We start from the raw sequence: 22,654 nt of genomic DNA, 5'->3' as shown, positions 1-22,654 counted from the left end.
ATTTATCACCTCGAGAAACTATGAATATCTTACAATTTCTATTTCATTCACGTCCGTGAAACAGGCTATTCAGGCCCTTGCAGTGGAAACCAAAAATTTGATCAAAACAGCATCAGTTTAAATAAGGACCTAGTTCACTTCAAAATGAACCTATACACATTAAATATGAAATCATATTCAGGACGGACATCGTGACCACATCATTCCTTCGGAACATAATTAACAAGATAAATAAAACCAAAAATATGAATGAAATGGGTGGAAAAAATTGTGAAAATTGTAAACCGGAAAACTTTGTCAAGTTACTGACGGACTTTCCCACGCGACAGCTATGGGTTTCTTTTTTCACAAGAGTATATTTCTCTAATACGACTGCGGTCAGCATGCTGCTGTCAGATCTTCCCAAGTATAGCCAGAGAGGGGGCCAGCATATATGAGCCCAGGGAAAACCTATGATCACCTGCAGTCTGCTGTCAGACGTTCCTATGTTTTATTAGTTGAACAAACACACACATAACAAAACAAATAACAATTAATGCCTCAAGTAAAACAAGTGAAATTTATTTAAAATTTATGCCACTTACTTTTGTCAAGTGGATATGAATACAAGTGAAAGTACATCTACAATGAAGAACCTTATAGTAAAGGGATACTGAATCAACGCTGATTGGCTGACATTGCAGATACGCATTCCTGGGTTAAACCCTCTAACTTTGGTCATGCTTGAATAAATCTGTCAAACTGGTCGGTGTACCTAAACTTCAGCGTACACTAGAGATAACCTGGACTTACCTGTCTCTAACACGAAGCAATCAGAAAAGATTCTGTATCTGTTTAACCAATGGTGGAATGACTGTCAGTTTTTATAGGCCATCCATATCTTTTAACATCTGGAGTGCAATTCAAGCCTGCACGGTTCAAATCCCTTTCTCAGTGCGTTTCAAAAAACCAACTTTGTTTTCCTAAAATTTTGTGGAATTTTGATTCGTAAAATGTTTAGCTCCTTTCCTTCCTCCTAACTACCTACTTCACCACTTCATTTGCATTCATAAGATCCATTCTTAAGTCTAAAACAATACCCATTTCAGTCATACGAATCTTGTGAATCTTAAAATATTCGCATTTGCACTGCAATGCGCAAATCACACTTACATTTCACCTTGCACAAAAATCCAAGACAAAAGTACAAATCCTTACAAAAATAACACCAGTATTGTGCACTGTCCACTGAGAGTACGCTGCAAAATTCTAATCATATATTTAGAAGTATCTTGTTTATTTATTTGATGGTGGCTCAATGCCACGTTGGTGGTAGACAAGTAATTTTCAATGAATGTGAGGCTGCACAACCTGTCACCTCAACGTCATCAATCATTTCCTGTCATCCAGGCACCAAGGCCAATCAGAGCGAGGGAATCCACAAACTTCCTGTCCAAGGTCAGGATTGTCTCTGCACCTTGCATGTCGTAGTAAGAAACAGGCTAGCACCAATTCCCCTACTCTTCCATGAACCAGTCTCCACAAGAATTTGTATTATAACAGTGTGGAATATTGTTGCCTCACTTCTCCTCTTTTTTGCATTTTTTGTCACCTGTCGCATGTTAAAAGCACCCAGAAACTGAGTACAAATGTTCCACTCCAGGAGAATTCCATGGAAAAGTGACCATTCATGTACACGCAAACCTTACCTGAACTGTATATTAGTTCTGGAATGGTTCAGGTCATGACTAGGAACTGTAGCCCCATGCGTGTAAACCTCACCTGAACTGTATCTTAGTTCTGGAATGGTTCAGGTCATGACTAGGAACTGTAGCCCCATGGGTGTAAACCTCACCTGAACTGTATCTTAGTTCTGGTACGGTTCAGTTGATGACCATGAACTGTAGCCCCATGCGTGTAAACCTCACCTGAACTGTATCTTAGTTCTGGAATGGTTCAGGTCATGACTAGGAACTGTAGCCCCATGAATGTAAACCTCACCAAAACTGTATCTTAGCTCTGTAAGGTAACTGGTACCATGTAATGTCATTTATGTACACATAAACCTCTCCTGAACTGTATCTTAATTTTGGTACAGCTCCCTTGAAGTCCATGAGCAGTGGCTTCATACAGATACTGGTACATGTAAGCCCCACTCCTGAACTGCATTTTAGTTCTGGTACTGTTCACTTGACGTTCATTACTGTGCCTTCATACATGTACAGGTAACCTCTCCTGAACCATATCTCAGTTCTGGTACAGTTTACTTGATGTTCACAAACTGTAGTTTCATACATGTAACCCACTCTTGAACTGTATTTTAGCTCTGGTACAGTTGACTTTTGATGTTCATGAACTGTAGTTCGACATATATACATATAACCTCCTCTGAACTGTATCTTTGGTACAGTTTACTTGATGTCTATGCATTGTAGCTTCATACATGTAACCCACTCTTGAACTGTATTTTAGTTCTGGTACAGTTAACTTTTGATGTTCATGAACTGTAGTTCGATATATGTACATATAACCTCCTCCGAACTGTATCTTTGGTACAGTTTACTTGATTTCTATGAATGGTAGTTCCACACATGTAAATCACTCTTGAACTATACCCTAGCTCTGGTAGAGTTCACTTAATGTCCATGAACTGTAGCTCCATCATGACTAACATTCCCTTGGGCAGGGGACGTGGGGAGGGGGACAACACAGAGAAAATCTGCCTCTCAATGTCAACTCCAGTTCTGAAATATCAATACCAATCAGATGTAAGATACACGGTGGACTGATTTGCTCAGGGCAAGGCTGCCATTTTGAAAGAAATCTAAAACAAAAAGATGCACCTATCTTCTTCAGACCTTTTCCCAAATGATATTATTATGTATTTCTTTGATTACTGTTAAATGCAATACCAGCGTTCCTGTGCAAAACCACTGACCTTTGGCAAATCAGTAATAAATATTTACACATGTGACATACATGTACAATCTTGCATCCCATATAGACGGAAGACCAGCGGCCACAAAACTTCGTCAAATCACATTATTATGATGTAGTAACATTTTTTCATACATGAGATTGTCAGGATTATAGGTGAAGGAAATTACCATAAAATTCATGAAAAAATTGGTTTTTACGGCCTACTAAGTCTACAATGAACATAAGGCACTGCAAATCATCACGTAAATTGTCACTACGGCTTCACGGACAAAGAGATCAGGGCAATTTTGCATAAAGTTTTACACCATTTCTGAACAGTAAGAAAACAAAATTGCCATTGACCAATTATAGTGACACATTGCTGGACAGACAAAACTGTTAAAACTTAGACCCAGTCACATGGACTCTGCCAGCTTACTTATGACAGTAGACCCCACCGTACAACAAACAGACAAACATCAGACTTACACCAGACTAAACTCAACAACATCCCAGATAGCTGAGAACAAAAGCTATACTTACACAACAATAAACCCATACACGTTAGACTGCACAATGCTCTCTGGGGCAGTAGCGGTACTGATGCTGAGGATGTGGTGTAGCAGATTGGGGCCTGTAAAAGGAAAACCATGAGGAATGATTTAGTGAATGACTGACTGAATGAATAAGGAGGACGATGCATGAACTCAGACTGAGTCTTACATGAAGTACGAAGAATATCCGTGCATACTCACAATGTGCCTTATATGTACACGTAGTATGATTTATTTATTTATCTGCCTGGTGTTTTACACCATACTCAAGAATCAGTCACTAATATGACAGCAGCTAGTATTGTGGCGGTATTATGGTGTCAGGTGTCCATATTTATTTATTTGATTGGTATTTTACACCATACTCAAGAATCACTCACTAATATGACAGCGGCCAGTAACATGGTGGGATTATGGTGTCAGGTGTCCATATTTATTTATTTGATTGGTATTTTACACCATACTCAAGAATCACTCACTAATACAACAGCGGTCAGTAACATGGTGGGATTATGGTGTCAGGTGTCCATATTTATTTATTTGATTGGTCTTTTACACCATACTCAAGAATCATTCGCTAATACAACAGCGACCAGTAACATGGTGGGATTATGGTGTCAGGTGTCCATATTTATTTATTTGATTGGTGTTTTACACCATACTCAAGAATCACTCACTAATACAACTGCAGCCAGTAACATGGTGGGATTATGGTGTCAGGTGTCCATATTTATTTATTTGATTGGTCTTTTACACCATACTCAAGAATCACTCACTAATATGACAGCGGCCAGTAACATGGTGGGATTATGGTGTCAGGTGTCCATATTTATTTATTTGATTGGTCTTTTACACCATACTCAAGAATCACTCACTAATACAACAGCGGTCAGTAACATGGTGGGATTATGGTGTCAGGTGTCCATATTTATTTATTTGATTGGTGTTTTACACCATACTCAAGAATCACTCACTAATATGACAGCGGCCAGTAACATGGTGGGATTATGGTGTCAGGTGTCCATATTTATTTATTTGATTGGTCTTTTACACCATACTCAAGAATCATTCGCTAATACAACAGCGACCAGTAACATGGTGGGATTATGGTGTCAGGTGTCCATATTTATTTATTTGATTGGTATTTTACACCATACTCAAGAATCACTCACTAATATGACAGCGGCCAGTAACATGGTGGGATTATGGTGTCAGGTATCCATATTTATTTATTTGATTGGTGTTTTACACCATACTCAAGAATCACTCACTAATATGACAGCGGCCAGTAACATGGTGGGATTATGGTGTCAGGTGTCCATATTTATTTATTTGATTGGTGTTTTACACCATACTCAAGAATCACTCACTAATACAACAGCAGCCAGTAACATGGTGGGATTATGGTGTCAGGTGTCCATATTTATTTATTTGATTGGTATTTTACACCATACTCAAGAATCACTCACTAATACGAAAGCGGCCAGTAACATGGTGGGATTATGGTGTCAGGTGTCCATATTTATTTATTTGATTGGTCTTTTACACCATACTCAAGAATCACTCACTAATACAACAGCGGTCAGTAACATGGTGGGATTATGGTGTCAGGTGTCCATATTTATTTATTTGATTGGTGTTTTACACCATACTCAAGAATCACTCACTAATACAACAGCAGCCAGTAACATGGTGGGATTATGGTGTCAGGTGTCCATATTTATTTATTTGATTGGTATTTTACACCATACTCAAGAATCACTCACTAATACGAAAGCGGCCAGTAACATGGTGGGATTATGGTGTCAGGTGTCCATATTTATTTATTTGATTGGTCTTTTACACCATACTCAAGAATCACTCACTAATACAACAGCGGTCAGTAACATGGTGGGATTATGGTGTCAGGTGTCCATATTTATTTATTTGATTGGTGTTTTACACCATACTCAAGAATCACTCACTCATACAACAGCAGCCAGTAACATGGTGGGATTATGGTGTCAGGTGTCCATATTTATTTATTTGATTGGTGTTTTACACCATACTCAAGAATCACTCACTCATACAACAGCAGCCAGTAACATGGTGGGATTATGGTGTCAGGTGTCCATATTTATTTATTTGATTGGTGTTTTACACCATACTCAAGAATCACTCTCTAATACAACAGCGGCCAGTAACATGGTGGGATTATGGTGTCAGGTATCCATATTTCCACTCACCTGGAGTAACAGGGACTACCTTGGTCTTGTTATCCTGAGCCTTCATCCCCAGGGGGAGGCACGAGTCTGGCAGGGCGGGGGCTGTGGGCAGACAGGATTGGGGGACATGTAAATATATGTAGACATGGGCAACACAGCACTGCATAAAATGGGTTTGCACTGAGTGAAAATTTCAAAGCTAAATCAAGGTATGGTAAATGATGGGTTAACCAGTCGTTGCACTATCCCCTTCATGCTGAACGCCAAGCGAGGAAGTTACATCTTCCTCTTTTAAGGTCTTAGGTGTGACTCGAGCCAGGATTGACCCTGGATCTACTGCTCCCGAAGCGGTACACGTAAATGATGTTAAGTTTTGCCCATAGATTGGGAAAGTGTATCCCATGATTTATTGCATTGATTGTGGCTATTACTGACTGGGTGCCCTGGGAGAGCATGGTTATATGGACAGTTCCCGAATGTAATAAACAAGCTCACACTTCACTGAGCAGTCAGTCTACGCTCTTCTCACCAAAAGTTCATGTTTTCCTCAGTTTTAACCAAAATGAATTTAGTACATATACGCTTACTTCATAACAGGTGCACCTTGATTGTTTTTATGATCGCCATTTCATGATGAATGGGAAATTCGGGAGAAAACTCTCTGGAGATTGAGCATGACCACCCAGTACCTTTACACACATCTGGAGTGGCATGCCAAATACTTGTGAAAATGCAGAGCTCTTCATGTACAAAGCTACAACAGCCTTTTGTGCTACAAAAGCTACAACAGTCTCTTGTGATCACTATAACGCCACTGACATTTGCCACTTCTGTCATCCTGCCGCTAAACTCAGCTCGCCGGAAAATTTACGACAGAAACCGACGGGCAAAACTTTACATCATTTACCGCAGCTCATGATAACAGTCTCACCAATAAACAATAGGAATCAGCTTTCAAGGACAAGGGTGTTCCAGTCATGTGCTAAAGGCAAACTTTGTTAAAGGCACACATTTCATAGAAGTTTACAAACTAACAGAAAAATGTGACACAAAATATAACTCATGTATTTCCCCGGATAACTTGGTTTATCATGAAATATGTCTTCAACTGGAAAGAATTGCTGGAACAGTCCACATTTCCCACAAATTACACCATATTTAAGTTTTATTTTTATATTCTCCTCTGGCAATGGAAAAAGATTTATTCTGCCGGTACAACAACGACTTAAACTGGAGAGGTGTGGAAGACAGGCAGTCATTAAGCTGTTTGGTGTACGCAAATGGAGGAGTTTGCGCTCACAAGTCATCAGACAGGTTCACTCTATCACCTACAGGTCATCAACATTTTTACAATGTGGCCTGTAGCCACCATGATGTCACATGGTTTTCTTCAACATCTCAGAGAAGTTCACAGATACGCTGAAGTCACACACAACTGCCTCTTTTAAAACTTCACATGATTCAAAGCCAAAGCATTGAAGTACGCAATTAAGATATGTAATCTCAATGAAGGCAGTTTCCATGGTACATTTCCATTATATTCCACAATGCTATCAATGATAGCTTCCTCTCCAGCTGTACATGGGAAGGTCTGCCAGCAACCTGCGGATAGTTGTGGGTTTCCCCTAGGCTCTGCCTGGTTTCCTCTCGGCATAATGCTGTGGTACGAGTGAAATATTCTGGAGTACAGTGTAACACAGTCAAAACCAATCAAATAAATGTTAAATAAATTATATTCCAGAATGATTGACAGGATTTACCAATCTACAAACAGAAAGTAACTTTGCAATAAGAATAAGTTCTATTTCGGTCACAAAAATTACCACAATTTCATCTATCAGATGATATACACACAAAAGGAACAAAAGCTAGTCAGAGGGTGTATAGGCAACTCTCGATATAGCTCACCTCCGATTTTGTATATCTTGATTTCTGACCACTTCACTTCAAATGTATGCGGAAACAGTGTATTCCTGTTGCCATAGAAATACTCTCGAATTTTCCCCTCGCGGGCCTCTGTGCGTGTTTGTGAGCCTCTCTCCACAACCTGAAATATACAACACTAATGTTAGACAAATGTGCCAGTTCTGTCTAAATTATGTATGTATATATGATTGGGGTTTTATGTTATACTTACTGTAAATCTTCAACTTTTTCAACCACTAAAGTACTTTTTTCAGTGGAATTCAAACATTCTTACAAAAACAAAGCTAAAATGATTCGTTTGTGTCATTTAAAGGTGCAAGCTTCATAAAACTGTGCAAATAAGTTCTCCACACTCCACAGCTTTCTCAAAATGTTTCCAAATACTGGTTGCAGTGGTAGTTGATTAAGGTAAACAATTTTTCAGTTATATGACGACAAGTCATTAGGTGCCTGAAGAACCAAGTCGAAGACATCTCGCCGAGTCACATTATACTGAAACTGGGAGATAACTCACAACGCGAACAGGTTGCTTCGTGAAACTTTAGAGATTTTCAAATTGAGTTAATGTAAAAATTTTGAATATTTCTTTCAAAAAAACAACCTAAACTGAATAAATATAACCACACATTGCGTTTTATTATTCAAACGACAGACTGAATACCGGCGTGTCCAGATGACTTCTATAAACCCGAGGCGACTCACCCCTCCTGATTTGGGCAGCAAGACGACCTTGACAAAGTCTGGCATGTCCCTGGACAACTCGCTGTACAGCCTCTCCTGGTCCAGTACAACTACCACATCCACTGGAACAACACAGACCATGAAGTTCAGGCCTTAACAAGTTTAACTGCTGTTTTACAGGACAGATAAATCTTTCATCAACGTTGGACTAAGCTATAAAAATAACTTAGATTTGGTAGCAAGGCTTTGAGTTCGCATGTAAGAGACTGCAAGACTTCAGCTAAATACATAAAGTACTGAAATTACGAATGTGGCCAATTACAGTAATTAATATGCAAACAGAGGATCAGCGATGCAACATCCAGCTTTTGTCATTGTGCTTTATATGCATGTAAAACTTTAGGTCAATACACGCTATACTTTTGGAGATACGACCCCTAACATTTTGCTTAACATTTCTTTCCCTGTTATTGGACGCCCACGCCGACGCCCGGGGTAGGACATAAGCTAAAAATAAAACTGGAAATTCATCTAATTTAAGGAAAATGTGGACTATCTCTAGAGCAATTTTTCATGTAGATGTCACGATCGTAAAGCCCGGAAAAACATGTAAATCATACAAACATCAACAAATGAAAAAATAAAAAGGAAGAGTTATTTTATTTTATTTTTGGATATCTCAGTATGGACTCTCAAGTAAAAACCTAAAACAGAACTGTGTACTGTCTTACCTTCAAATGCCCCCGCCGTGTGAATAAGGGCATGGTACCCTCCTCCACGAATCCAGCCCCCTGTGTTCACTATAACGCCACTCACATTTGCTAGAAGAAAGAGACATGGCAAACACACTTTGGGTATAAGGCAGGCCTACAACATGGTATGAGCACCTGTAAGCTACTAATTTGATAGAAGAGCTTACACTACAGGGTCACAGTCTACAGCAGCTGTTTCGTAAAGTTATGCCCTGGTCTAAAGATTGAACTTGGCTGAAAGTTTTAACAAGGACCTTAATTATAGTCTAGTCTGGTTATGGTACTTGTAAATGAGTGAGTGAGGGAGTGAGTGCTTGGGGTTTAATGTCATACTCAACAATTTTTCAGTCTTATGACAATGAAGGAATCCTTAGAGTGCATGTAATGTGCCTCCTTTTTGCAGGATGGATTTCCACCGCTCTTTTACCTAGGGCTGCTTCACTGGGACATCTTACCAAAAGCAAGTAAGCTTCCCCGCCCGAGCCGTTATACTGATACAGGTCAACCAGTCGTTGCACTATTCCCTTCATGCTGAACACCAAGTGAGGAAGGTACCCCTTCCTCTTTTAAGGTCTTAGGTGTGACTCGAGCCAGGATTGACCCTGGATCTACCACTCCCGACGCGGTACATGTAAATGATGTTAGGTTTCGCCCTCAGACTTTTGGAAAGTGTATCCCATGATAAATTGCATTGATTGTGGTTCTTACTGACTTGGCACCGCAGGAGAGCATTCGGGGTGGTCAGGGGATTATATGGATAGTTCCGTAATGTAATAAACAAGCTCACGCTTCACTGAGCAGTTAGTCTATGCTCCTACTATACCACCAACAGCTCATGTTTTCCTCGGTTTTAATGATAATGACTTCACAGCAGGTGAATGTTGATAGTTTTATGATCACCATTTTATGATAAATGTAAATTTGGGAACAAACTATCTGGACACTGAGCATGACTACCCAGTACCTTTACACATGAGGAATGGCATGTCAAATATCTACAGAGGTCTTCATGAACAAAGCTATAACAGAATCCTGACTTGTAAATTACCAGCAGATGATGTCAAACTGCGTTTTAAAGTGACAACTTAATATCACAATCCCCGAAATTTCCACGTGTCTATTATACTCGTCGATGGTGAGATTTTTTCTGATGCATGGCCAAAAAAACATAATCTTACCTGTCGCTGACCTCACATAAATTATGTTTTGGCAAATTTGCATACCGGTAATTGTAAAACATGCACTTTATTTAGAAATATAGCCAGTGACTCCCATGTCAATGTTGTGCGGACTTCTACAGTGGCAACAACTCGGACAAATCCTGTATGACTCCAAATATGCCGGACTCTCAAACAGTGCTGCTGAAAAGGGGTCAAGGTTAATCGTGGTAGTTTTTGGAAACCTTGCTTTGATCATGTTTTCTGTGTTTAATGGAAGGTTCCTGATTTCAAAATGCAGGAAAGGCAACTCTTCTGCAATACGTGGACAGTTCCGACTGTAACAAAACAAAATGTGTGTCTAGAGTGACACATTTCATTCAAATTACACGGTAGGCTTGTGACATATTTCTCAGTGAAATCCATTTGTAGGCGAAATACATTCCTAGACATATTCCTCGCACAACGATGGCTCTGACCACTCAATGATTTACCAGATAATGCTGCGAGGTGACTCTCATATTACTCAAACAATCGTTCGTCGTTTCGGTCTGCAGTGTACATAGCATATACATGTTGCTTATTTCACACAGCCATGGATAGAGACAGTGTTTGGAATTGACAGGTTCATAATAGTCATCGCCTGATTTGATGCTTTCTTGGGTTCAATTCATTTGTATAATTAGAGATGCACATGGGCTAGTGGGGTGACTTGGCTCTACGTGGCGCAGATTAGCAGCCAGAACTGCCATGCAGGCTAATAAAACATAGGAGTGTGAGTGGGTGGGGGTGGTGGGGAGATGGGAAGATGGGGGGGGGGGGGGGGGGTGTTGTCTCTAATAACCCTTATCTGTTATCTTCTGTAAATAGTAACCTATTGGCGAAACTTTACTTCATTTACCATATATGGTTATACAGTTATATGTGATTTACCCTTTCCTACAGTTATACCTAGACACACACCCTATATCCTAATCAAACATTACATACTGCCCTAAAGGCACACCTCGGTTTACTCTGATGCCCTGGCGTACTCTTACTGACCTATGTTACAATGATTTACAGGCATAGAGCAAATTAGTAAGAAATAAAATATCAAACCAACACAAGAAAAGGAATAAATAACAGAAACCATATGTTACAGTCACAAAATTACAAGTTTAAAAGAGCCAAATAACATAACGTGAATAACAGTATGCCCGAAATGCATTCAAAATATGTCTTAACTATTTTTGAGCGAATCACTCCCTGCACCCAATGTGAGTAAAAACACAAAACACTAACATTTTTGCGATTCAGAAATCTGAACACGTATCTAAGTACTGCACATGCAGTTATGCCTCTAAAGTTTAGCTTTCACAGCTTTCTAAAAAAAAAAATAATATGTTACAATAAAAAACCTTCACTCTATACATTCAGGAAAACGGAAATTTATTTATTTGATTGTTCTTTTATGGTGTACTCAAGAATATTTCACTAATACAACAGCGGCCAGCAATGTGGTGGGAGGAAACAGGGCCTAGGGAAGGAAAGAAGAAAATATCTTTCAGCAATATGTAAAGTTAAACTGCCTATTTCTTCATCTTACCTTTCTTGTTTTGCTCACAGCGCACATTGATGACATCAGCCATACAGGTGATAAGCATGTGATAGAGGGCAAGGTTGTCAGAGGGGCTGTTGTGTCCGTAGTGATACACCAAGGGTGCCGTCTCGGAGAACCCCTCCTCCACATCTGCAGACCTCTCCACAACCAGAGCACCTGCAGCAACACAGAGCAGCAAACTCAGCGAATTCATATTCAAGCTAAATATGTCATAATGTAGAATTTTCCATGGAATATGCTAATTTTTTTACCAAACTTTTATCAAAATCAGACAAATTGGGAAGACGAATGGGGATAATAAACTGTTTCTTTTAGTGCAGAAATGCTTTGTTAAATCTAGAGATTCACTGATCTTCGTTAACTGGCAAATACTCGTCATACCTACATGTGTTTGTTACCTGGATACGTAAATGAACGTATGTACGCATAGGTTTCAGACAGATGCCGTGGAGGAGTCACTATGTGTTAGAGTCCATGCGCCCAAAGTGCTGTCACCACTCATCATGAAGTATAATACCTAACACATCAGACAGGACACCCCACCGAGTCACATTACACGGACACTGGGCCAACCAGTCCTGTTTCCTTGCTCTAACCTTTTTATAGTGCCGAGTATCATTTTCAAAGTCTTTGGTGTAACCTGAGCAGGGATTGATCCCCGGTCTCCCTGCTTTGAGGAAGATGCTCTAGCCCTTACCCCACCAAAGTGTTCCTATTAACTGAATGATCGATCTCGTCAGCATTTCAGTCTAATTAGCAACCGGTTCCAATCCTGCACACTAACTTTGGCGTATTATTGTCATTACAAAATTAATTTCTGAACATAAAATACAAAAGATAGTGAAAAGTGTACCAATGGTCCCTGGGATGGAAACTTGGCCCTGAAAATATAAACAACAGACCAATTATACAAGAAAAACGAAAAACTGAACAGTTATAGCGAAATCCCCTAGGCTGCAAAATTTCCTTCATCTTATCATTTTGGGTTTACCCATTTCTACAGCTGATTTGCTAAATTTCTGATCTGTGATCTGACTTTAAATATTAACACCTAATGAAATTCACATCAGCTAGGGCAAAGACATAATAATTTGACAAATTATTGGATTCTATAATAAAAACTGAGTAATACAAAGGAGTTTTTTTTCTTTTCAACAACAAAAAGTGGCATTGTACCAAGCCTACTTAATAGCGTTAGACTCAATACAAAAACCTCAGCTTCATTTTTGTTTTTCTCAAGGTTATACATGTTACATGTAATCAGAGATAAAAGCAGAGAAGTGTTAAAAAAATCCAACAATGGCCAAATTACACGCCAAATATAATGAGCTGTCATTTCTCTTAGCAATACATGTACATGTATGAATTTATTTATCTGATTAGTGCTTACATTTTATTCAAGAGTATTTCATTTATACGATGGCAGCAAGCATCATAATGGGAGGAAACTGGACAGAATTCAGGGGAAACCCACCGCCATCTGCAGGTTGCTGACAGCCCTTCAAACTTACTATTAATAATAAATCCACATAAATTCTGAAAACTTTCACCTCAGTGTAACAAATCTACCAAGAGCAATACTGGGGCAGAGGTCTACAAAAAGAAAGAGGCTCTACCCACCTGTCCTACATCCAGGTCTACGAAGACCGGAGCCCGCCCTACACGCACTGCGTAGTTCAACAGGAGCCTGCACAGGGTGCTCTTTCCCACGTCCGTGGGACCCACAACCATTACCTAGCAAAGGGGGATGGGTGAAAATTTATTTATTTCATTGCATGGTATTTTTTTAAGTACTGAAGAATATTTCACTGATACAATGAAAGCCACTCATACTGTGGGAGGAAACCGGGCAGAGCACAGAGAAAACCAACGACCCTCCGAAGGTTGCTACAAGACCTTTTCATGTGCAACTGGAGAGGAAGCCAGCATGAGCTGGACTTAAACTAAGGTCCTTGTGCTGTACTAGCACACTAACTGCTACGCCATGGAGGCCCCAAGGAATGGTTAAAAAATAGAAACAAAAACAATTTAGACACTAGCTACTATAATACATGTAATACTGTTATTGTGCAATCTGGCCTAAGCTGAAGGAGTAGTACATTGCTTAAAGTCTGTGATTAACTGGCTGGTGTGAGAGATATTGGATATGGTTCAGGTAGTTCTAAGCCGATGATGAATTTCAAGTATGTTACATTCATTCAAGCGCGACCAAGGCTTCAGGAAATCCTATCTCCCCTGTCAGCCAATCAGTGATGATTCTGTCTCATTTTAAAAACAGCTGGAATGTGACCAAGATGAGCTTTTTTAACTTAGCATTTCTTATGTCAGAATATATCAGCATTATGTCTGGAGTCTGAGTTGAAACCTTAATATCAGGTTAATGTGAGAATAGAACGATGATCTGTTCTAAATTTCAAAAACTTTCAGGAAAGGAGAAGCTGATATCAATTTTCGGGATTGCAGATTATGACAATCCAAACGAAATTTTTGTCAGCTTATGTAATCAGCTCGCTCATGGAAAATCTGGTTACCCTTCGCCAGTAGCGCAAGTCATAACACTGCACCATACAATACACTGTTCATGTATATGTGCAGATTTTAGCTGAAAAAGTATCAAGGGAGATAGCCCCTTCAATAAAGAAAGATAACTCTGTTACTGTTGCAGACCTCCAAAGATCATACCACATACAGCACGGCTTTTGCAGTTACATGTAATTTCTAACTTTTACACGATTTACTCACACAAAAATTGATAAAGAAAACAATAAATCAGCAACAAAGACAGCAAGCAAAATTCTGATCTCAGAAATGCCAGAAAGGTATTGCGGTGTGAAAAAAATTGCAAGCTTCAATACACAATGGCTGACATAATCCAAACCCCTCCTCCAAAAACATCCACCCACCCACCCCTAGAGAAACACGTGTAGGTTAATGTTACCCTGGGTCCACGCCCAATCTCTGTCTCGGCCTTGATCCTCATCTGTTCTAAGGCAGCATGTGTGTTCACATACATTACCATCGGAGTTTCCTTAGCTATGTATGCCACCTCAGTTTTACCCGTCAGCTGAAAAACAAGAAAGCATTTGGAGATGTAACAACGTACAAAACAAAGATCTCTTTGTCTGATCATTCCTACTAGAGAAATACATATTCTTGAATGAAAAGATTCTTGCTAAAATGGGGTTAGGCAAGAACATTTCAATAAATTTCAAGAAAATTTAAAGGGACATACTGTCAAATAAAATTCAGAATTTTTCAGTTGGTTCAGGTAAATACAAAAGCGAGCTGCATTTGACTTCAAACTCCTGAGCCCATATTTTCCGAAAAATGTCAATTAAGAGAATTATAAGGGGAAATCCCCTACTGCTCTACACTAGATGAGATTACATGCAAATGAGGCACGGCAAAGTTTCCCCAATGCAACATAAGCTCATGGGTCGCACATGTAAGCGCTACCATAGACTGAAAGTGAATTAGAAGTCTAGTAAACCAAATAAGACCTTCCTTTCTATCGATAACTGAAGTTACATGGTAGACCATGGTAGATCATTGTCTAGATAACAAGGGGAGGTAACTGGCTCAAAAAAGTAGGCTTTCTAAATACAGCAACTTGCGTGAGTTGATGGTCGAAGGGAAACCACAGATAAAATTGAACATTTGATTGTTCGCTTGAAGTCAGATATGTGTCAAGACATCTGGAAGTCTCATCTTTAATATACATGTAGATGATGTCTAAAATAATAGCGAAATTTTTTGACGTCTACGATATGTCCCTTTAAGAAAAAAACATTCTAGTGAAAACCTTGCATTCTTTCATTTAAGAAAAAAAAAGAGGAAAGATTTGTCAATTCACAAAACAGCTAAAACTGTGTAACTTTCACATTTGTGTTTTGGCAAAACCCCCAGTCCATGACACTAACTGCTGAAAATAATTTTATATCTTTGATGGTATAGTAGGCAAAAACCTTCTCTGAAAACTTTCCATCAAAAACTGTGCCTTTCATATTAGTTTCAGTCCAGAGTCCATTCTTTTCCACAATATTTACTTCCAAGCTCTAAATATGGTTGTCCATGGCAACTGAAGTGAGAAAACTTCATTTACCTTAAGCACACAGCCATGCCACGTAAAGACAGCCACCTTTGACCCAGACACCAGAATGTACTTCTTCTTCCGCGTCAGCTCGGAGCCAAATATTTCTGCCATTCCATCCAGCAGCTCAAGTGAAAGAAACCCCACAGACAAGTGCATCAAAACAACAGTTGACATTAAAATATAAGTGCATGCATATTTATGTTATACCATTATTTGATTATGGCTTGTAAAAGTCAACAGTGTATGAACTTTAATAGTATTCACAAAGCAAGCTGATCATTTTTCAGTGACATAACATGAAAAATAGTTAATAATAGGATGTTAAGTAGCAAGTCACAATATGCTGTTATGTAACAATATAATCCACTTCATTTTTTGAAGTAATTAGCGTAAAATGATCACATGGATTCAGTCATCTGAGAGTGAAGAAACTGCTAAACAACCCAAAGCGCAAAAATGTGGTCAGCTGGTGTGGTTTAATACCTGCTTCAAAAAAACACACAAAGCCATCCATGCTCGTACCTCTTAACAATTGGACTGCTTTTCCCAAATGCTTTAATTCCATTGAAAATGAATGAAACACCCCGTAATCCAGTTTTGATACAAAATAATGGACCATTAACAAAAAATTTCCAGAAAAAGTCCAACCGCCCCAAAAAAAATTTCAATAATTTTGTTGGAAAAGACAAAAACTCAAACCTTGGCTTCACCTGGTGAAGCAGTGTATGAAGTTTCAATTACGACAAAGGACTGCTTTGTGGCAGACTGATGTCTGACAGATGGGGTGTAAACCAATATGCCAGGTGTACACATATTACAAACAGCATGATAGCAATATTATAGCCAGTTTATGAGGGCCTCTGTGGCCAAGTGGTTACGGTAAATGACGCCCTGGGACTTGGAAAGCGTATCCCAGGATTCAATGCGTTAATTGTGGCTGTTACTGACTGGGCGCCACGGGAGAGCATCAGGGTTGGTCAGGGGATTATACTGACTGTTCAAGAATGTAAGATACAAGCTCACACTTCACTGAGCAGTTAGTCTATGATCCTACCTCCAACAGTTCGTGTTCTTCTTCAGTTTTAATCATAATGATTTTAGTACATGCACTTCGCAACAGGCTGATTATTTTACCATCATTATTTTGTGATAGATGGGAATTTGGGAAAGAATTCTATGGAGATTAAGCATGACTACCTAGTACCTGTACGTGCGTGGATTGTCGTGTCAAATATCCATTTTAAAACTGCACGACTCCGTATGCAAACCCCTAGCAAAATTTAGCATACCGCAAATCAATACAACTTTGCAAACTGGACCTACCAACAGACCAGATGAAGATGTCAAATTGCGGTTATAGTGATACCTACACACGTGCTTTTGCCCCCCTGCAGCTAAACATTTCTTGTTCATTCTGGCGTAATTTGAAAGGCTGTCAACTTCCGCCCATATTTCGTAAACATGAATGCTTAATTCATATAATACCTAATCGAGTCCCTTCAGATAAAATTATACAGGTCATACAGGTTGGTTTTATCTACATGTAAATACTAGTCATTTCCAATCACAGAACTCAAAATTTCCAAACACGTCTCACGTGATTTTTGCTGGCGAAAGGCAAAAGCAATAATCTTATCTGTCGCTGGCTACACGTTACTCACGTCTGGGCAAAACTGTAAACAGGAAGTCATAAAACCTGCATTTCATTTTATTATAAAGCCAGTGACCGTGTTGTGAGAACTCCTAATGTGATATCAACTCAAACAAATCCTGTTCCCCGATATGACAGACTCGAACACAGTGCTACCGAAAAGAGGTAAAAGTAAATCGTGGTAGTTTTGGAAACCTCACGTGGAGTATGTTTTCTGCGTTTAATGGGAGGTTCCTGGTATAGAAATGCGGGAAAAGGAACTCTTCTCCAATAGGACAGTTCCGACTGTAAAGAAACAAACTGTGCGTGTAGGCCTAGACTGACATACTATATTGGATTTACATGGATACAGGTAGCTGATGAGAGATATTTCTCAGTGAAACTCAATTTTAGATGAAATACATTTGCACACATAATTGTTGAATAATGTCTCAGCAGACAACCATTCAACGGATAACGGTGAAAGGTGTATTCCACGTAGGCCTGACGCAAATAATTGGTTTGTCTGCAGTGTACACTGTGCATGTACATTCTTTGTTTGACGTGGTCATCTTTTGAGACAGTGTTTGGAATTTAAAGGTTTGTACTAGACATCGCTTGTGTTGATACTTTCTTCGATTTCATTTATGGTATATGTAGAGATGCACATGCAGGCCTACTGGTCGGGAGACCTGCACACTTCACTGTCAGTGACTTGACCCAATGTGGCGAGGATTAGAAACCAGGACTGCTAAGTGCCACGCAGGGTAATGAAATGGGTGGGGGGCTAATCACTCTCTTCTGTCATCTTGCCGCCAGCTCAGATCGTGCGGAAGTAAACGACAGTAACTCACATGCGAAACTTCAGGTTACTTACCACAGTGTGCTCGCACAGCACAATGACCCAAAAGCCTGTCACCAATGTAAATCTAGTTCATGCTGGCTTCCTGTCCAGTCGTATGTGAGAAGGTCTGCCAGTAACCTGCAAATGGTCATGAGTTTTCTAAGGGGCTTTGCCCGCTTTTCTGCCACCACTATACTGGTCACCTTGGTATAAGTGAAATATTCTTGAGTCCAGCATAAAACTACAATCAAATGAATAAATACATCAATAAATAAATATGGCTAGTTTACCTCCAACTGAACTTCTGCTCCATGTTCCACTTCAAACCTCAGCTCAGAGTCTTTCTCCAGCTTGAACTCCTCTTTTGACTTCAACACAATAACGTTGGACAGTTTCAAGTAAGCAAAACAACAAAGGACAAAAGCAAAACAGTAACTGCAATCTACAGCTATATACAGAAGCAAAAGAAACAAATACAACGACTGCAACTTGAAATACAGACCCAGTATATCTCTTCTGCTATCTGAAATATACAAAAACAATACATGTATTTGTTTACATTGTTGGATTGTTCAGGGTAGTGTTGAATATTTCATGGCTAAATTTTGAATCCAATTTAAAAGAAAATGACGGAATGAGATCACATACGCGATGGACCTAAGCAGCCGTCTTATGGGCCTAACTTTGCAGTTTATGAGGTCCATTGCTAGCGTTTTGTTGTTGTTGCACAGCCCAGTACAACAACTGCCAAATATTTTGGGGGACCTGATGTCGAATACGTTACCTCCTCCTTTTCCTCTGACATGATGATGGATATTTCACTTTATCAAACCACGACTGACGCTAAAGTCAAAAGGTAAATGATCTAGACGTCATTTCTAGGCAGAAATGACATCCACGTGTGGTGTGTTTTGGTAGGTTATCTCCCTTCCTTGATCTCACTTTCCGAAAAACAAAAATGATTTTATTTGGTAAGGTCAAAACACACACGATTTGCAACAATAATATACAATGTTCAAACGTTTTCTAAAATAAATAAATCTTTTTGATGGATAAATTTGAACTCGTACATCACTAACATAACGTTAATGCTGGAAATGTACGAGTCTGCTGGAACGTTCCATTCTTCCTGTAACAACCATAAATTTTGGGACGTCTTTCCCAACAACACAGCACACGAGAGAGGACTTGAGAAATACAGTAGTGTGCCTTTCTAACAACCAGATCGGATTCACCGGACTGGTAAGATGTTTAGGTGTTGTTATACCATTCTAATGTCACTTTACGCGCTTTATTTGCGAGGTTTTGGTGGGTGTGCTGAATAAGATATCGTGTTTTGACTGGAAGGCCGCTCCATGACGTCTGGTTTGTTTGATGTGCGCGTCGTACATAGACCGACTGGAAAATCCAGAATACAACCCCGAAAGGAAAGTACGAGGGAAGTAGTGCTTGCGCATGTAGTGCTATGCTACTTATCACGAATTTCAGGGAAATGGAAGAGTATAGATGCGCGTAATTTATACCAAGGTTCGCAGACATTACATCACATAACTAAGTGAAATATTCTGTATTGTTTTTTAACCATACGGCTGAAACTATAGGCATTACAGCAAAATATTAAAATCCTCCTCTTGGTGCCTAGATCTATTTCCTGCCGTTTCTTTCTTTGTTGGGACATGAAGTGTAGCCTGTGTATGGTTCATAAACTCAAAACCTCATGCAGTAACCACTTAACACTGTACACACATTGACTTCCATGGCTGTTGAACTATGGAACCGTTCCCATAGAATGTCAACTGTCAAAATGTAGTGTTAAGCAACACCTGTTTCATGATTTGAACAGTGAACAGAGGGGCATAATTGAAATAAAAAAATAAATTGAGGGACCATGTATAATTCACCAAAAATACAATGATCTCCATTACACTTATAGCTGTAAAATAAAGACAAACACCGATAAGAATATATTTCCCTTAGAATAGTGTGCCATCTTTGATTTTGGCATACTCTCATCTGTATTTCTTAACCAAGGGGCAGAGAAAATAAGATGGGATAAGCCAACTCTTGTAAATTTCCAGTTTCATTCTGTTTCACACATACCTATTATTGTAAAAATTTATGTAAAGATGTGTCACATGAAATTGCATATCTTTATGCGCGGGTAAAGGCTGACGACTTTCAGTTTGGGATTGGCCGGAAGTGCCACAAGTGTTAATTCTGACATTCGAAGATGCACGATAAGGATCTGTAATGCTCACGAACTGTCTCCTTTCCCCCAGTGCATAAACGTGGATATATGTCACATGAAAGCTTATTTGAAATTTGGAAGTTGAGACTGCTATCACATGGAAAAGTGATGTCAGTTCATTGAAGAACCAGCGTTTCACAGTGAGAATTTTGGAAGGGGCTCATTGACTAACAAAATCTAGTCTTTACTACTGCCTGATTATTTTGTGTTGTTGTTTCTAACTCTGCGGTCATTTCTTGACTCGCAGACTGTCCTGGAACATTCACAGAGATGGTTTTATTGCTGACTTTGCTTGCCAGCTTACCAGCTGTAAGCCATTTACCTTTTCACAGGTCTCGCAAGTTCACACAGATATCTGTGAGGCAGGTGGAGGCTCTCTGAAATTAACGTAGATAAAAGACGTTATTTTATTGTAGTTGCTAGATTGAATACATATCTGTCTGTCAAGTCGACTGCACTGTTGGCACCTAACATAAAAATCTTCTAGATTTTAGCTGTAATAGTCACAAATATTTGTATGATGACAGAGATTGATCAAGCCTGGTAGGCCAGACAGGGCTCAGAATAAAGACATTTTTGTGGCCAAATGCTCCTAAATTTCTGGTTGCACTCCTGGAAAATGTCATGTTAATCTATTAATTCCATATCCTATGGTGTCAAATTGGGTATCAAATAGATCAGTGCCAGGCCCCTTCCCCACCCTGAGTTCTTTACACATCAGGATTATCTGCCCTTGAACTCCACCCCAACAACCACCACATGCTGTACATGACTGTACTGTACATGAAAAGAGGTGATCATGTGTTGCAATTGACTAACCTGTGAAACCACAAGTTGAAGTGAGTACCCATTTTAAGTCATTGACACGTAAATATATACTGTCTTGAGTGTCTAGATAAATTTATAAATAGGAAATTGCTAAGCGCTGCTCAGGGTGCTGCAGGGCAGCAATCCTTTTTTTTTATTATCCCAAACACAATATAGATGGTATAAAAGGGCTGATTTTGGTCTAAAAATACATGTAGATGTATGTTCTCATTGAAAGTACTTTTCTTCAATATTTGGATGGATATTGTACTGGCATTATGCATGTGTATAGGCCCTGTTAAGCTATATAACTCATTATTACAAAGTGCATGCAGTTCATCATTGTGTATGTCAATATTTATTTATTTATTTGATTAACGGAGGCCACCATTAGGCTGTGGGGGGGGGGGGGGGGGAGAATAGGGCAGAGCCCTAAAAAGACTCATGATCATCCGCAGGTTGCTGGGAGACCTTTCCACGTGTATGTCAATATGCATGTGAAACAAAACAATTGTTTAGGCTGCAGGTCTTTGTTTGCATTACTTGGCAATGTGTCAAATTAGACTTTAGAGTGGGTTCCCAAATGCGCGTAGGTGTAAACAGGTGAAATGATATGATGGTTATTGTGTAAACATGATCATTGTGTAGATGCCACAATTACAGTACATGTACCAGTGCATTTTGTATTATATATTCATAATGTATTATGTACTTTCAACTTGTATAGAAGCGGAAAGCACATAAAACTGTGTCTAGACAGTATAGTACATGTGTTCTTGTTGTTCAAGCAGGCTACCCTTTTTTTTTTTTCGTTCGTGTTTTGTTGATTTTGAAAGATATAAGCTACGGTAGTTAGTCAGAAATGTAATTCCCATACAGAAGCTGTACAGTGTCAATATTTCATTTAAAGCTGAAAGCTGAAATTTGTAAAACATGTGATGGGCATGGTTACACCCTGTCCCTATTTAAGAGCCTCTGATTGTACTTTTACACTGTGTTGCAAAGTAGTGGGTGTGGAATTCGAAGGTTACCTTGGAAACAAAGTGTACGAAACCCTTGCTCATCTGATACAGTTTTGCTTACTGTTTCGATTTCTAACATGACCTCTGCCATAATGGTTGTACCCTGAAGTGCACAAATCAATTACCTGTCTGCCATTGAGCGAGGCAGCTGGAGAAAAATATTACAGATTGTGTTAAGCCAAGGCTGAAGCTGCAACTGATGTACACATAGGTCATTGGTTTGAAAGGTGTCCCT

The 22,654-nt window shown here is 39.3% G+C and overlaps 2 protein-coding genes across 8 annotated transcripts in view; one reads left to right on the top strand and one right to left on the bottom strand.

Annotated features, from left to right (window-relative positions):
• Nucleotides 1-1,837: 1,837 nt before the first annotated feature.
• On the bottom strand, nucleotides 1,838-19,267 carry LOC135477512 (polyribonucleotide 5'-hydroxyl-kinase Clp1-like). 2 transcript variants are annotated; one of them, XM_064757640.1, is made up of 14 exons: nucleotides 19,127-19,267; nucleotides 18,845-18,865; nucleotides 18,633-18,710; nucleotides 15,878-15,991; nucleotides 14,714-14,839; nucleotides 13,396-13,509; nucleotides 12,629-12,656; nucleotides 11,761-11,931; nucleotides 8,995-9,084; nucleotides 8,285-8,385; nucleotides 7,565-7,703; nucleotides 5,678-5,758; nucleotides 3,442-3,532; nucleotides 1,838-2,723 (listed from the first exon to the last, which is right to left on the bottom strand). In XM_064757640.1, the coding sequence occupies exons 1-14, from the start codon at nucleotides 19,145-19,147 to the stop codon at nucleotides 2,612-2,614; spliced, it is 1,287 nt and encodes a 428-aa protein (XP_064613710.1). In that variant the 5' UTR covers nucleotides 19,148-19,267; the 3' UTR covers nucleotides 1,838-2,611. The 2 variants fall into 2 exon arrangements, with proteins under 2 accessions (XP_064613710.1, XP_064613711.1); XM_064757641.1 differs by lacking the exon at nucleotides 18,845-18,865 and having other exon boundaries at nucleotides 19,127-19,264.
• Nucleotides 19,268-19,460: 193 nt separating this feature from the next.
• The window catches only part of LOC135477514 (dnaJ homolog subfamily B member 6-like), a 38,722-nt gene continuing 35,528 nt past the window's right edge, over nucleotides 19,461-22,654 (top strand). For all 6 annotated transcript variants that reach the window (XM_064757647.1, XM_064757645.1, XM_064757644.1 and 3 more), the window contains exon 1: nucleotides 19,461-19,584. The gene's annotated coding sequence lies outside the window, so the exon portion shown is untranslated. The remainder of the gene's footprint in view (nucleotides 19,585-22,654) is intronic.

The sequence above is a fragment of the Liolophura sinensis genome, chromosome 11, assembly GCF_032854445.1.
Source record: "Liolophura sinensis isolate JHLJ2023 chromosome 11, CUHK_Ljap_v2, whole genome shotgun sequence".
In the NCBI taxonomy this organism is placed as follows: domain Eukaryota; kingdom Metazoa; phylum Mollusca; class Polyplacophora; order Chitonida; family Chitonidae; genus Liolophura; species Liolophura sinensis.
Note: the sequence above shows the minus strand (reverse complement) of the source record. Positions and strands in the feature narration are given on the sequence as shown.

Excerpts from the sequence above, each read along its gene's own strand:
- LOC135477512 (XM_064757640.1), bottom strand. The coding sequence starts at position 19,147 with ATGTCAGAGGAAAAGGAGGAG. Across the intron at positions 13,510-14,713 it reads AGATTGGGCGTGGACCCAGG|GTAATGGTTGTGGGTCCCAC; the intron begins GTAACATTAACC and ends CCCCTTTGCTAG. Across the intron at positions 8,386-8,994 it reads CACGGCGGGGGCATTTGAAG|TGGATGTGGTAGTTGTACTG; the intron begins GTAAGACAGTAC and ends GTGTTGTTCCAG.